Source organism: Coregonus clupeaformis, unplaced genomic scaffold (genome assembly GCF_020615455.1).
Source record: "Coregonus clupeaformis isolate EN_2021a unplaced genomic scaffold, ASM2061545v1 scaf1320, whole genome shotgun sequence".
Classification (NCBI taxonomy): Eukaryota; Metazoa; Chordata; class Actinopteri; order Salmoniformes; family Salmonidae; genus Coregonus; species Coregonus clupeaformis.
Window position 1 is genome coordinate 60,899 of NW_025534774.1, and position 14,102 is coordinate 75,000.

The 14,102-nt window shown below is 40.3% G+C and overlaps 1 protein-coding gene, 1 non-coding gene and 2 pseudogenes across 2 annotated transcripts; 3 read left to right on the forward strand and 1 right to left on the reverse strand.

The window, feature by feature from the left end:
* Nucleotides 1–2,020: 2,020 nt before the first annotated feature.
* Nucleotides 2,021–3,845, reverse strand: LOC121562761. The gene is made up of 5 exons (XM_045218024.1): nt 3,344–3,845; nt 3,100–3,257; nt 2,456–2,645; nt 2,299–2,360; nt 2,021–2,083 (listed from the first exon to the last, which is right to left on the reverse strand). Exons 1-5 carry the CDS (start codon nt 3,585–3,587, stop codon nt 2,021–2,023), a joined length of 717 nt encoding a protein of 238 aa, XP_045073959.1. The 5' UTR covers nt 3,588–3,845.
* A 2,819-nt stretch (nt 3,846–6,664) lies between these two features.
* On the forward strand, nt 6,665–6,783 carry LOC121560631 (annotated as a pseudogene).
* Nucleotides 6,784–7,057: 274 nt separating this feature from the next.
* LOC121560638 lies at nt 7,058–7,176 on the forward strand (annotated as a pseudogene).
* Nucleotides 7,177–7,591: 415 nt separating this feature from the next.
* Nucleotides 7,592–7,710, forward strand: LOC121583759. Its single transcript, XR_006003615.2, has one exon. It is a non-coding gene; the product is annotated as a 5S ribosomal RNA (ribosomal RNA).
* Nucleotides 7,711–14,102: the final 6,392 nt, after the last annotated feature.

Sequence of the window (14,102 nt, forward strand, 5' to 3'; positions counted from 1 at the left end):
CATGTCTGTTTGTTTGTACACCTGGGTGAGAGAACCTTTGATCCTCTTATTGGGGAGTTGGAATATTTGAATTCATAAATGGACACATCTCACCATCCCTTGTACTGTCTCTCCTCTATCCACCCATTCATCCCCCTCTCTCTTCTCTCTCTCCCCTTTCAGAGTTAATATGTTCTGCGTCTTTTCTAGATTAACAATCATCAAAAATACATGTACAGTGTCTATGTTATGTTGATTTAATTCAATGTCTACTTTATCAACAGTATGTTGATGTCAGGCTGGTCTTTGTTGTGGAGAGTGCACTCATGTAGGACTAAGATGTTTCTCAGGTTAAAGATAGAGCTTGGCTGTAGCCTAAAACGATGTGCTGCAACTACTTCTCTCAGCTCATTATCCATGCATGTAGGCCACTGGAATATGCAGCTCTGGGGAGGCTGTACATCTGGTGACCGCAGGCATGACAGAGACAGAAAAGTGCAGTTTGACAGAAATCGTACCTGTGAGAATTCATAAAATAACTACATTCTCAAAGTCATGGATAAAGCTCACTATTCTGTCACCCTTCAAGATGATAAAACGACAAGATCACGCTCCAGAGTTATCTTACAAGGACTACATCATGATGTGTGAAAACATGAGGTACATACAGTATGTGTGGTACTCCATTACTCTGATGACACCAATATATCCTCCCTGCTGTAATATAGGCAAAGAGAATGAGGCTGTAGTATGATAATGTTCCTATCATCCCTATTTAGGTTGATTTATTTCACCAATCTCCCTGTAATCTGTTGGAAACCCACCAGTAACACAGCACCTTCAGGCCGCTCAGCAATGTGGTGATATGTGGGCTCTATTTTAAGCATGTGAATCAAAAATAATTAGGCCCTGAGATTGCGAGGCGTTATTAAAATGCTAAACAGTTGAAGGGGTGGATAACAAGACAATCTAAACCTCATCAGGACATGGGAGGGAAGGACAGAGGGAGAAAATAGAACATGTCTGCTTTGTATTCACTGTGGGTGATTGTTATTTCATATATTACAGAATGTAATATGCCCATGGATCATTATTGACCAAATTAACTCAATGCTGATGTATTCACTCTTCCCTACCTGTAGTGGTTTGATATATTTTTGTTTATGTATTAGTTTGGTGAATTCAAACACATATGCCTAACCTAAGCATGCTGCTTCACATATCAACAGTAGTGAACATTTGCTGCAGAAATATTAACTGTTTTTATTAATTGATCATAGTATAGCTTTTGCTATATTGAAATGTTCATTAGGCCTACAGCTCGGTCTCCACTGTCAACATGTAGTCATAAAGTAATAATAATAATAATAATAAAGTAGCTCCAGTAGCTTTGCATCCTCATTGGCATTATCAGTAGCAGGGCTAGCGGAGGCAGCCATATCCTTCATCTCATTGTTATCTTCCTCATCCTCAGCGATGAGGGCTTTCAGGCTGGTCTCACTGACGGATTTCTCCATAGAGGTGTCTGTTAGGGTGGAGATCAAATCTTCAGCAGAGTCATCCTTCACATCCTCATAAGTAGCGATCATGTCCTTAGTGCTCTCAGGGGTCAGTGCCATGTCAGGAGTGGAGTTCTGGGTGCTTGAGTCTGATGTGTGAACCTCTGTCATGGTCTCTGATGACTGGGTGGTCACCATGGAGATCTGTCTCTGAGAGGTGGCAGTGGTCTGTGTGTCTGTGTTCATATCTGTTGTCTGTGTTTCTGTCTGCGCCTGTGTCGAAGTGTTGGTAGTGGATGGCTTTCTCTCTGTCCTAGTTGCCATAGACGAGGTGGTCAGAGGGACTCCAGGTAGCTGCCACTCCAGCGGGAGGATGGCCAGGTTCCTAGCCAGGGAGAACTGGGAGAGGGAGCTCTACCCGGAGGAAAAGGGGGGTTAGGTTGAGGTCAGAGGGGAAACTGCCTGGATGTGTGAATCTCTGTCTGTCCGTATAGTAAGTCAGGTTTCAGTAACTTACGTGGGCACGTGGTAGAGTCGGAGAGTCAGGACTTATGTAAATTTTTCTCCACATGGGTCTTCACTTGCCGGGGTGTCCTTTGATTTGCCTGCATAAGACAATTGCAATACCCAATGATAAAACATTATGGGAAAGATCTTTTGCTCACAATAAAATATGATACAGCATGTTTGCTTGTCTCACAGAGTTCAGTCTTTGTCCCAAATTAGTTCCCTTGTCTGTTTCTGGTGTTGTACTTCTGGGTTCATGGTCTTGAGATGATTTCAATAGCTGGACTTCAGTCCAGTCTTTCTCCCTCCCTACCTTTCCATTACTCTTGTCCTTGACCTTTTTGGTTGTAACATCTCCTCCAGACCAGTCTGAGCCTGTTTAGATTAGACATTTTGATTTTGAAGACACATCTTTCCAAGTGGAGCAATATCATTCTATATCTAATCAACAGACAACCCATAACACTCACCAGTATCAGATGCATTATCTTCGTCCTGGTCCTTTTTACTCTGTCTGTGCTGAGAGGGACGAGTTTTCTTCAGCTTGACTTTCCCTCCACAGCAGAAGAGAGTGAACAGCTGCAGGGCCGCCACAGCTGGATATATGCTCTGCTTCTTCTCTTTCTGCTGGGTCTCCTTTGCTTTCTCCACAGGGGAGACCTCAGGGTCACAATCAGTACATCAGTTAGAAATCTACTGATATTTCAAACTACAATATCAATAGCCAATGAGCTCTAGTGTGTTTCCATGGCAAAATGTTACCCAATAATAACTAGGGTTAGTGCTATCCGAGATCCTTGAGACATCCCTACCCTAAACCCTAACCTTACCTCTACCCTTACCCTAACTCTAACCTTAACCCTTACCTTAACCATTTAAATTTCAACTTCAATGGGGGTAAGGTCAGAGTTGGGACGTTCCAAAGATTCCGTTAAGACTTTTTAACTAGTAGGGCCTACCCCATCCGAAGGGGCATTGTGACATTATCACATTTGTCAAGCAGTGTCAAAGTATCAAATTCAACACAATATACTGTGTTTTCCTTATTGTGGTCATTATCAATTATCAAATGCATTGGCAAATCCTCATTGATAAGCAGGTTTGGATGTCTTACCGAGTTAGATCTTTGTTTAATGTCTTTTTCTGTTTCCGGTGTCGTTCTGCGTTTGTGGTCCTGAGATTTCTGAACTTCAATCCAAACTTTCTCTTTCCGATCCTTTCCTTTACTCTTGTCCTTGATCCTTTTCACATCACCTGCAGAATAGTCAGAGCCTGTAAGTGAAACATTTCCTCCAAGTGAAGCCTAAATAATTGTACTATGTAGCAGCACTAGTCAATAGACACCTCCTCACACTCACCAGTATCAGAGTCATTATTGTTGTTCGTATCGCGTATCGTTGTTGCCTTTCTCCCCTCACCACTCTGGGAGGGATCAAATGGTGTCTTCTTCATCCTGACGCAGCTCAGCAGTGTAAACAGCTGAAGAAAGGTCAGGGCTGGAGGGATGCTCTTCTCCTTGGGTTTATTTTTATGTTTGTGGGTCTCCTTTGGTTGCTCCCTAGGGGAGACCAGAGGGACAGGGTCACTAAGTGTCTGACCCATAACACGCTAGGGTAGTGTACTGTTGTAATCAATCAAATCAGTTATAGGTTGAGAGATGTAGCTAACACGCTCTTCCTGAGCTTGTCTAACAATTTTAATGTGGTCTGGGATTATGTTAGAAGTGTGTTTCCGTGGCAACGTTACCTCATAATGTTCCCTTATAATAACTAGTGCTCCATCCCTGGTAAAGTGGCATTGTGACATCATCAAGTTCCAGAACACTGGAGCAGCCTATTACTATAGACCTAGTCTGCCTGTATGTCTGTATGTCTGTCTGTCTGTACAGATGTATGATCTTAATTTGATCACTCTTTTGTTGCTGAGATTTGTACTGCAGAGCAAGAAATGCAAACTTGTATTGTATTACAAAAGGCTTCTAAAGTTTGTCATTTCCATTTTAAAATGTCAGACTTGATTTGCCCAAACAGAAAATGTATCAACCCCTACAAAAAATGTCCATTAATTATAATCCACATCATAATTCACATTTCCTGTTGCTGCAAAATTATTTTCCTGCTGTAGCAAACTGGCTCAAATTAAGATCCTACATCTGTATGTCTGTCTCTCTCTTTCCTTCTCTCTCCATCTCTCTCTCTGCCTGTACTCATAATCAACCTCTGCCTTCACCCTATTGAAGCACTTTGTTTTCTCATCTATTGCCTGCCTGCATCATGTTGCAAGGAGAGGGTGGCTGAGCACAGGTCAATCACTCCACATTGAGAATGATTATACAGTTGATTATCAAGTGCCACACTCAACATATTACTACTGTTGGCAATCAGAATACATACTTGTTGTAGTCCAAGAGTCTACTCAGTGAATACATGCAGGCCAGCGGGCAAGAGTCATGGCAACACATCTATATTCACACATCTTCTATGTCTGCACTATTAAAAGCAGATCGCCGCCACATGTAGCATAAGAGATAGGTAAACAGCCTTTATGCGACACCTTCATTATTCACCATCTTTGTCATCTGTATGGGAGAGCATGGGGAGGCAGTGCTGTGCTGCTATGCCTTAAAAGGCCACCAGAGAGCATCAAATGACTACATACAGTATGTCAATGACCAAATGTTGTATGTAAAGCAATCATGAATGGTTTTCTAATATACTGTTTAGTACAACACACATCATAAAATAGTCTACACATCATAACATAGGCTACACACAAGTGCAAGTTTCAGTGGGGTAACTGAATTGATTCCCTTTAAAAATGTCAGTCCATTTATCCAATGAATCCTCCTATTTCTCCCTCTCTCTCTCTCTCTCTCTCTCTCTCTCTCTCTCTCTCTCTCGCGCTCTCGCTCTCTTTTATCCTCCCAAGACTGTTACATGTGTAATATGTTTTTATCCAATGATAGTAAAGATCATTAATGTTGCCATTAATTTGAAAACGATAAAAAACTGCCAGTTCAGTGTTTGGCTACAGTTTAGCCCTGCAGCTCTCTGTAAAGGCAGTAAGGCTCTTGCAGTCCAGTGAAGATTAGATTGCTTTACAGGCCAGTGAGCCTGGGTGAATCCACAGAGAGCCGCACACAAAGACTGGCACAGAGAGATCAGAGTGGTGCCTCTTGGGTAGTGATGATGAACAAACCTTAGCCTCTCCTGAAGACGATAACAAATGCCTTCATCCTCCAGCCAAGACCATTAATGGCCAGATAAATGCAGGGTGTGTGTATGTGTTTCAGAGGGTTAATGTACATGTGGGTGTGTTGGTAGTAAGTGTCCTATAGAGGGACGATGTGTGTTTTCTTCTATGTGTGTCTGTCAGTGTGTTTATGCACTCTACCTAGTCTTCCTTTCAGACCCCTAGACACTTGTATGGCCACAGGGTGCATCCTGATGGCTTATTGGATTCCTTTTAGTGAGGGCCAGTAGCTAAACAAATAAAGGCAGCCATGTCTCTGTGTTATGACCTCCACCACTGTGGTCACAGCCGGCATGAAGTCTATTATACATTTACAGGATAAACATTTTAACTTCAAACATTAAACCAAGCAGAACTAGGTAGGACGGGGAATCATATACTGTACCTTGGGACTCTGGTCTAGTGGTGTTATCTCAGTGAATAGTGCAAGGTGTTGTAATATCAGAATCAATACACAAATATATGTGTATGTGCGCGCATGCATTCCTGCCTATCTGCCTGCGTTTGTGTGTGTGTGTGTACGTGCATGCATATGCCTGTGTGATTGAGTGCTGGGTTTAGTGAACTTGTCGTTCCATCATCATGATGGCACTGACCTTCTCTCGACCAATGTGTTTTGGCTAATGCAGTTTTCAGAGATTGGAGAAATCAATTGCTCAGTCAGGACAGGAGGTGGGCTTGCAAACTGTAGTCAGTTTACTGAGCACAGCCTATCCTCTCTTGATTTGATTTGATTTATTAGGATCCCCATTAGCTGACATCAATGGTGACAGCTAGTCTTACTGGGGTCCGACACATAACGAACAAGACATTACAGACAAAATACAATTGACATGCATTTAGAAACATGAACATGTCGTGTGTGTGCATCTATCAGTTACACATACATGTCAGTACAGACAGTCGTGGTCAAAAGTTTTGAGAATGACACAAATACTAATTTTCACAAAGTCTGCTGCCTCAGTTTTGATGATGGCAATTTGCATATACTCCAGAATGTCATGAAGAGCGATCAGATGAATTGCAATTAATTGCAAAGTCCCTCTTTGCCATGAAAATGAACTTAATCCCCCAAAAAACATTTACACTGCATTTCAGCCCTGCCACAAAAGGACCAGCTGCCATCATTTACATTTTAGTCATTTAGCAGACGCTCTTATCCAGAGCGATTTACAGTTAGTGAATGTATGGAGCAACTGCCTTTTATTTATCACCCTAATAATATCCTGTATTTTTATTGGACTAAATGCAGTTTGTATGTGCTGTCCTAACCTGATCAAATTAAATAATAGACAGTGCGTTTCCCTGAAAATATAGGCAGTACATTCAGCCTTTGTTTTTAGTCGGTTCATTAAGTTGCATGGAAATACGAATCACTGATACATTTTGTTCATGTCTTTATATAGTGTACCAAGAGTTGTTCCCATGCTTACGGCCATACCAGCCTGAATACGCCCGATCTCGTCCGATCTCGGAAGCTAAGCACGATCGGGCCTGGTTAATACTTTGATGGGAGACTGCCTTGGAATACCAGGTGCTGTATGCTTTTTGTTCCACTAGAGAGTACTCTTGTGTCATGGAGCAACTGCCTTTTTTTATCACCCTAATAATATCATGTATTTTTATTGGTCTAAATACAGTTTGTGTGTGCTGCCCTGACCTGCCCTGATCAAATTAAATAATAGACAGTGCGTTTCCCTCAAAATATAGACAGTAAATTCAGCCTTTGTTTTTAGTCGGTTCATTAAGTTGCATGGAAATACGAATCACTGATACATTTTGTTCATTTCTTTATATAGTGTACCAAGAGTGGCTCCTGTGCTTACGGCCATACCAGCCTGAATATGCCCGATGTCGTCTGATCTTTGAAGCTAAGCATGATCGGGCCTGGTTAGTGGTTGGATGGGAGACTGCCTGGGAATACCAGGTGCTGTAAGCTTTTTGTTCCACTAGAGAGTACTCTTGTGTCATGGAGCAACTGCCTTTTATTTATCACCCTAATAATATCATGTATTTTTATTGGACTAAATGCAGTTTGTATGTGGTGCCCTGCCCTGCACTGCCCTGATCAATTTAAATAATAGACAGTGCGTTTCCCTCAAAATATATGTGTCATGGAGCAACTGCCTTTTATTTATCACCCTAATAATATAATGTATTTTTATTGGACTAAATGCAGTTTGTATGTGCTGACCTAACCTGATTAAATTAAATAATATACAGTGTGTTTCCCTGAAAATATAGGCAGTACATTCAGCCTTTGTTTTTAGTCGGTTCATTAAGTTGCATGGAAATACGAATCACTGATACATTTTGTTCATGTCTTTATATAGTGTACCAAGATTTGTTCCAATGCTTACGGCCATACCAGCTGGAATACGCCCGATCTCCTCTGATCTCAGAAGCTAAGCAGGGTTGGGCCTGGTTAGTACTTGGATGGGAGACCTCCTGGGAATGCCAGGTGCTGTAAGCTTTCTGTTCCACTAGAGTGTACTCTTGCGTCATGGAGCAACTGCCTTTTATTTATCACCCTAATAAAATCATGTATTATTATTGGGAAAAATGCAGTTTGTATGTGCTGCCCTGCCCTTCCCAGATCAAATTAAATAATAGACAGTGCGTTTCCCTCAAAATATATGTGTCATGGATTAACTGCCTTTTATTTATCACCCTAATAATATCCTGTATTTTTATTGGACTAAATGCAGTTTGTATGTGCTGCCCTGCCCTGCCCTGATCAATTTAAATAATAGAGAGTGCGTTTCCCTCAAAATATTGGCAGTACATTCAGCCTTTGTTTTTAGTCGGTTCATTAAGTTGCATGGAAATACGAATCACTGATAGATTTTGTTCATTTCTTTATATAGTGTACCAAGAGTTGTTCCCTCGCTTATGGCCATACCAGCCTGAATACGCCCATCCTGATTGGAGAAGTGACGACAGGTGCGAGGTTTGAGCTGTGAGTGAGTGTTTGCTGAAGAGTTTTTTCGAGAGAGCTATTTTTGTTAATTAATTGGATTTCGAAATATACTTTTTTGTTTGCGGAATAGTTTTCCCCCCCTTGCAGTTTTGCTGCTTGGGGGAGAGTTTTGTTTTTTAAGCACTATGACGGACAACATGGAAATGACAAACGGAATGGACAAAGACAACGAAAAGGCGAAACGGAAGAAAAAATGAAGATAAAGAAGGAAGGAAATATGGCAAAGAATACACGGTGGCAATTGAGTTGGAAGGAGATGACAAAGTGACGACAATGGAACTACTACGAGCAATTAAGGAGGCGTGTGGAGAGGTGGTGGGATGCCGAATGAAAGGAGAAAAGAAGTATGAAATTACGATGAGAAACGGAAAAGGAAAAGAACGGTTAATGGATGGAATACGGATAAAGGACACCAGGATTGTGGCGAGAGACGTTAATGTGAAGGAATTGGTGGTGTCTTTTATGAATCTCCCAGTATATGTAGAAGATAGTGAGATACTGGACAAGCTGATTAGATGGGGAGTGGAAGCCGTATCGGAGATAAGGAGGAGAGTTTGGCCAGGAACGGAGGTGGCTGATGGGACACGTTATTGCAAAGTCAAGTTCACAGAAAAAGTGACATCATTGCCTTACTCTACAAGAATTGAGACGTTGGAGGGAGCAGAATATTTTAGGGTCCTTCATGACAAGCAGGTCAGAGTGTGTCGGTTGTGTATTCAACCCGGGCACATAGTTAAAGACTGCCCTGAATTTAAGTGTTTCAAATGTGGCAAGCAAGGACACTATGTGAGAGAATGTGTTGGAGAGAGGGAAAGGAATTTCTGTGGTGGATGCAGAAAGAGATTGGCGGAGTGCAACTGTGGAGAGGATAAGGATGAAGAGGGGAGTCAAGCACTATTCGAGGAAGAAGTTGTATTGTCGCAAGAAGGAGAAGAAGATGGAGGAGAGGACGTGGTGGAGAGTGGAGAGACGGAGGAAGGAAGAAGGGAGAAGGACCAGAAGATGAATGAAATTGGGAGTAGTATGGACTCAGAAATAAGAAGAGGGAGTTTTCAGGAGGAGGGGGAGTGGACTGGGGGGAAGCACGGGGGACTCACAGGTATTGGGGGATAGCACAGTACTAACAAGTACCTCGGGGGGTGAAGAAATGGAGAGGGGTTCGAGTTTGAGAACAATAACAGAAACGACAACGACGGCTATACATGAGACGGAGATGAACACGGGGAGCACAACGATGACAATACCAGAGACGGAGATAAATGGGGAGCACAACGGATGAGGGTGACAAGAAATTGAGTTGGATGGATAACATGGACTTGGAGGAGATATCGGACACGGATGATGGAGAAAAGATTGAAAGAACGAGGGAAGGATACAGGAAGAGGAAAGCGGGGGAAGAGGGGGAAGAGAAAGGGTGGAAGAGGAAAGAAACTGGATAACAGGTAGAGGATAATGAAATTATATTTTATTATTCTATTATTTATTAGAATGGTAAATATAATGTCAATAAATGCAAATGGTTTGAGAACAATGGGAAAATTTAATAGAATAGTACAAATGAAGAATTCAGATATTTTATGTATTCAAGAGACGCACTGGGATAATGCATGTGTTTTAGAAGTAAAACAAATATGGAGGGATTTTATTTATGTTAACAATGGCAGGGGAAATTCAAGTGGGGTCGCAATTTTATTAAGGAAGGATGTAGTAGAAAATGTGAAGAAGATATATAATGATAATAATGGGAGGATTTTAATTTTGGATTTTGAATATATGAATAGGGTTTTTAGGATTATAAATATTTATGCACGAATAATGAGATAGAGCGAAAGAATTTATTTTTAGAAGTAGGGAAATGGTGCAAGGGTAACTGTATTTTAGTAGGGGATTTTAATGTTAAAATGAATAGATTAGATATGAAAAGGGGAGCTATTTTTAGAAATGACGTATCTAGGGGGGTCTTAAGGAAGATTATGTTTGAAAACAGTTTGATTGATATATGGAGGGAGGAGAATCCGAACAAGAGAGGAATTTCTAGAAGGCAGGTGGTTTTAGGGGAGTTGAAACAGACGCGAATAGATCTGGTTTTAGTAAATGAGGGTTTAAGGGATTTTATGAAAGAAATTAAGTATGTTTTTACAGCTTTTAGTGATCATGCGGCGGTGGTATTTTCTTGTGGAGTAAGGACACATACTAAATCTGGTGGGCTGTGGTGTTTAAATAATAGCTTGCTAGAGGAGGAAAATTATATTGAGATGATATCAGAATGTATTGGGAAGGCCAAAAGACAACAGTTAATGGAGGTGAATATGGGGTTGTGGTGGGAGGGGCTGAAAACCAAATGTAAGGAATTGACTATAAAATATGCTGTTAAGAGGAATTATTTTTTGAAAAAGAAGGAAAGGGAACTACGTAAGAAGGTTAAACATGAACTTGAGTGTATAGAAAAGGATGAAGGTCATGGGGTGGAGGATTATTTACTGGCTAAGGATGCACTTGATGAATATGAGAAGAAGAAATGCAATGCGGCGATTGTAAGGAGTAGAGTGCAATATGCGATAGAGGGGGGAAAGATGTACTTCATTTTTCTTGAATTTAGAAAAAAGAAGACAAGAGAAGATTTATATTACGGAGTTAATTAATGATAAAGGGGAAAAGGTTAATGATTTGGTGGGGATTCTGGATACGGTCGAGAGATATTATGAATGCTTATTTAAAAAAGAAGAGGTTAATGAAGCCTGTATGGATAAGGTGCTTGAACATGTGGATACTAAGTTAACAGAAGGAGAAAAAAACATGTGTGATGAAGATATGAGTCTAACTAACATTAAGGAAGCCATATTAGAAGCTAATTGCAATAGGAGTCCGGGGTCTGATGGCCTAACTGCGGAATTTTATAAATCTTTTGCAGATTTGTTGGCTCCAATTTTAAGAAAACTGTATGAATATATTGAAAAGACTCAAGTGGTGCCAGATTCGCTGGCCACAGGAGTTGTAACCATATTGTATAAAAATAAAGGGAGTCGTGAAAATTTGGATAATTATCGACCGTTGACACTTTTAAATTGTGATTATAAGATCTTAGCCAAGGTCTTAGCTAATAGAGTTAAAAAAGTTATGGGAGGAGTAATAGCAGAGACACAAGGATATAGTGTACCAGGGAGGGATATTTCTGACACAGTGGGAACAATAAGGGATGTGATAAAGCATATGGGGGAGGAAGGGGGGTTTGTGATGAGTTTGGATCTAAATAAGGCTTTTGATAGAGTTGATCATTCCTTTTTACTGCGTACACTTGGGAAATTTGGGTTTGGTGAAAGAATGATAGGTTGGATTAGACTACTGAATGGATATGCAAGGAGTAGAGTAAAATGTAATGGGATTTTAACAGATTCTTTTCCTCTGGAGAGATCTGTTAGGCAGGGATGTCCGTTATCAGCTGCTCTTTATAGTTTATCGGTGGAGCCGCTTGCAGTAATGATTAAAGCAAACAAATTAATTCGAGGTATACGGATACCGGATGGGGGGGAGAGTGTTATACAGCAATATGCGGATGATACTACATGTACTGTGATAGATGTTGAAAGTGTGAAGAATGTAATGGAGTGTTTTGAGGTATATGGCAAGGCATCAGGGGCAAAACTTAATGTTGAAAAATCTGAAATAATGTATGTGGGGATAGATGAAAAAGTGGACTGTGGATTCCCTTTCAAAAAGGCGGAAGGTTATATAAAGACTTTAGGGGTGGTTTTGGGGGTGGATAAAGAAGGGACGAGAGATGAGACATGGACTGGGGTTTTGAATAAAATAAAACATACTCTATCCTATTGGAAGGCAAGAAAACTGTTCTTGAGGGGGAAGGTGGTGGTGATTAATTCTTTGGTGGCATCCAAATGTATCTATGTTCTAGGTTCGTTGGATATGCCACAATGGGTGTTAAAAGAATTCAATGGTTTGGTTACAGATTTCCTATGGGAGGGGAAGGGGACTAGGATTGCAAGGGCAACTCTTATCTCGGATTTAAAGGATGGGGGGTTGAAATTGGTAGATTTGGATGTGAAGAGAAAAGCAATGAGAATAAAAACTGTGCAAAAATACTTATATGGGGAGGTAGATTATGGATGGAAAAGGTTTTTAAACATTTTTTGTACAGAAGTGGGGGTTGTGAAGAAAGTGGATTATTGATGGCATGGAAGAAGGATATGTTGGAGGGTGTGCCTGAGTTCTATAAAGAGGTGTTCTTGGCATGGGGGGAATTTCTTCCTAAGATTGAGTACACATGTACAAATAAGGACAACATATTTAATCAGCCAGTGTTTTTGAATCCGAAAATAGAGAGTGGTGGGAAGGTGCTGTACAACAAAATGTTCATGAAGGCTGGGTTAATATTGGTAAAAGATTTTCTTTACGAGGTTATACCGGGGTTTTTTAAGGGGGCAGGCAATTCTGGATACTGTGTGGGAGGTTGATGATACAGTGGAGAGAAAATTAGTATTGCAGATATATGAAAGAATTAAATTATGCATTCCGGGTGAGTGGATAAAAGTGATAAATGGGGAGGGGGGGAATATGAGGACTTGTATGTGCTGCCAAGTCTCTATGTGGGTAAAGGATCGGGGAAACAAGTTTTATCAAAAGTAACACAGAAAAGATTGTACAAGTGTATGTTGAAGTCTGTGTGTGTGAGGCCTGCGGCTGAGAGGATGTGGAAAAAATGTTTATTGATTTGGATGTTTCTTTGATGTGGGAGAATTTGGTTTTGTTTGGGAATAAACGAAATTGTGAGAACATGGATTTTATGATACGGCATAATCGTATATACACAAATATTATTTTACATCAGATAAACCGCGATGTAAGGCGGGAATGTGATGTGTGTATGATGAAGCCAGAGTCTTTGTTGCATTTATTTGTTGAATGTCCAAGTCTGACAGGTTTTTTTAAGGAAGTAAAAATTTTACTGTGGAGGCACTGGAGAAAAGAGTTTTTAGAAAGCTTTGTATGGGATAGGTTAATATTATTTGGAGTAATGGGGAAATGTTTGGGTGTGAATGTGTACCTGTTGAATATTGTGTTGAGTTTTGTGAGGTATGCAATTTACTGTAGAAGGAATATGAAACATTTTGAAGGGAAAAAGGTGAATGTCTGGGTAATTTTTAAAGCAGGTTTAAGAAAGCAGGTGGATTTAATGTATAATGCAAAACTAGAGAAATTTGAAAGTATGTTTATAAAGGGGAGTACTTTAGTGTCTATGGAGGAGGGAGGAGGGGGAGTTAGGGTTAACTTCTGAAATGGAGTATGTCTAATGTCTATATTAGATTATTTTTTGAAAGAATTATTTTGAATATTTTCTTTGTTTATTTTTTTGTTAGGGGGTGGCTTTTATCTGCCTATTTTGTGGGTGGATTTTGTTATGTCTTAGTCATGTCTGAGTTTTTTTCTGTATTTTTATTTCTTTGGGTTCTTTGATTTGATAGGGGGTGAATTGTTCACCTGCCTATGTTAGGATAGTGTCTGCTGTATTGTTCATTGTAATATTGTACTGTAAATATTGTAAAAAATTGAATTTTTTGATAATAAAAAGAGAAAAAAAAAAAAATACACCTGATCTCGTCTGATCTTGGAAGCTAAGCAGGGTTGGGCCTGGTGCATACTTGGATGGGAGACCTTCTGGGAATAACAGGTGCTGTAAGCTTATTGTTCCACAAGAGAGTACTCTTGTGTCATGGAACATCTGCCTTTTATTTATCACCCTAATAATATCATGTATTTTTATTGGACTAAATGCAGTTTGTATATGCTGCCCTGCCCTGATCAAATTAAATAATAGACAGTGCCTTTCCCTCAAAATATAGGCAGTACATTCAGCCTTTGTTTTTAGTCGT

What these genes read in the sequence shown, in the direction of transcription:
- LOC121562761 (XM_045218024.1), bottom strand. Translation starts at nt 3,587, where the DNA reads ATGGGTCAGACACTTAGTGACCCTGTCCCTCTGGTCTCCCCTAGGGAG. An exon ending in AGATAATGCATCTGATACTG is followed by an intron (nt 2,361 to 2,455) that starts GTGAGTGTTATG and finishes TAATCTAAACAG; the next exon opens with GCTCAGACTGGTCTGGAGGA. An exon ending in AGGACAAGAGTAATGGAAAG is followed by an intron (nt 2,084 to 2,298) that starts GTAGGGAGGGAG and finishes TGTCTTATGCAG; the next exon opens with GCAAATCAAAGGACACCCCG.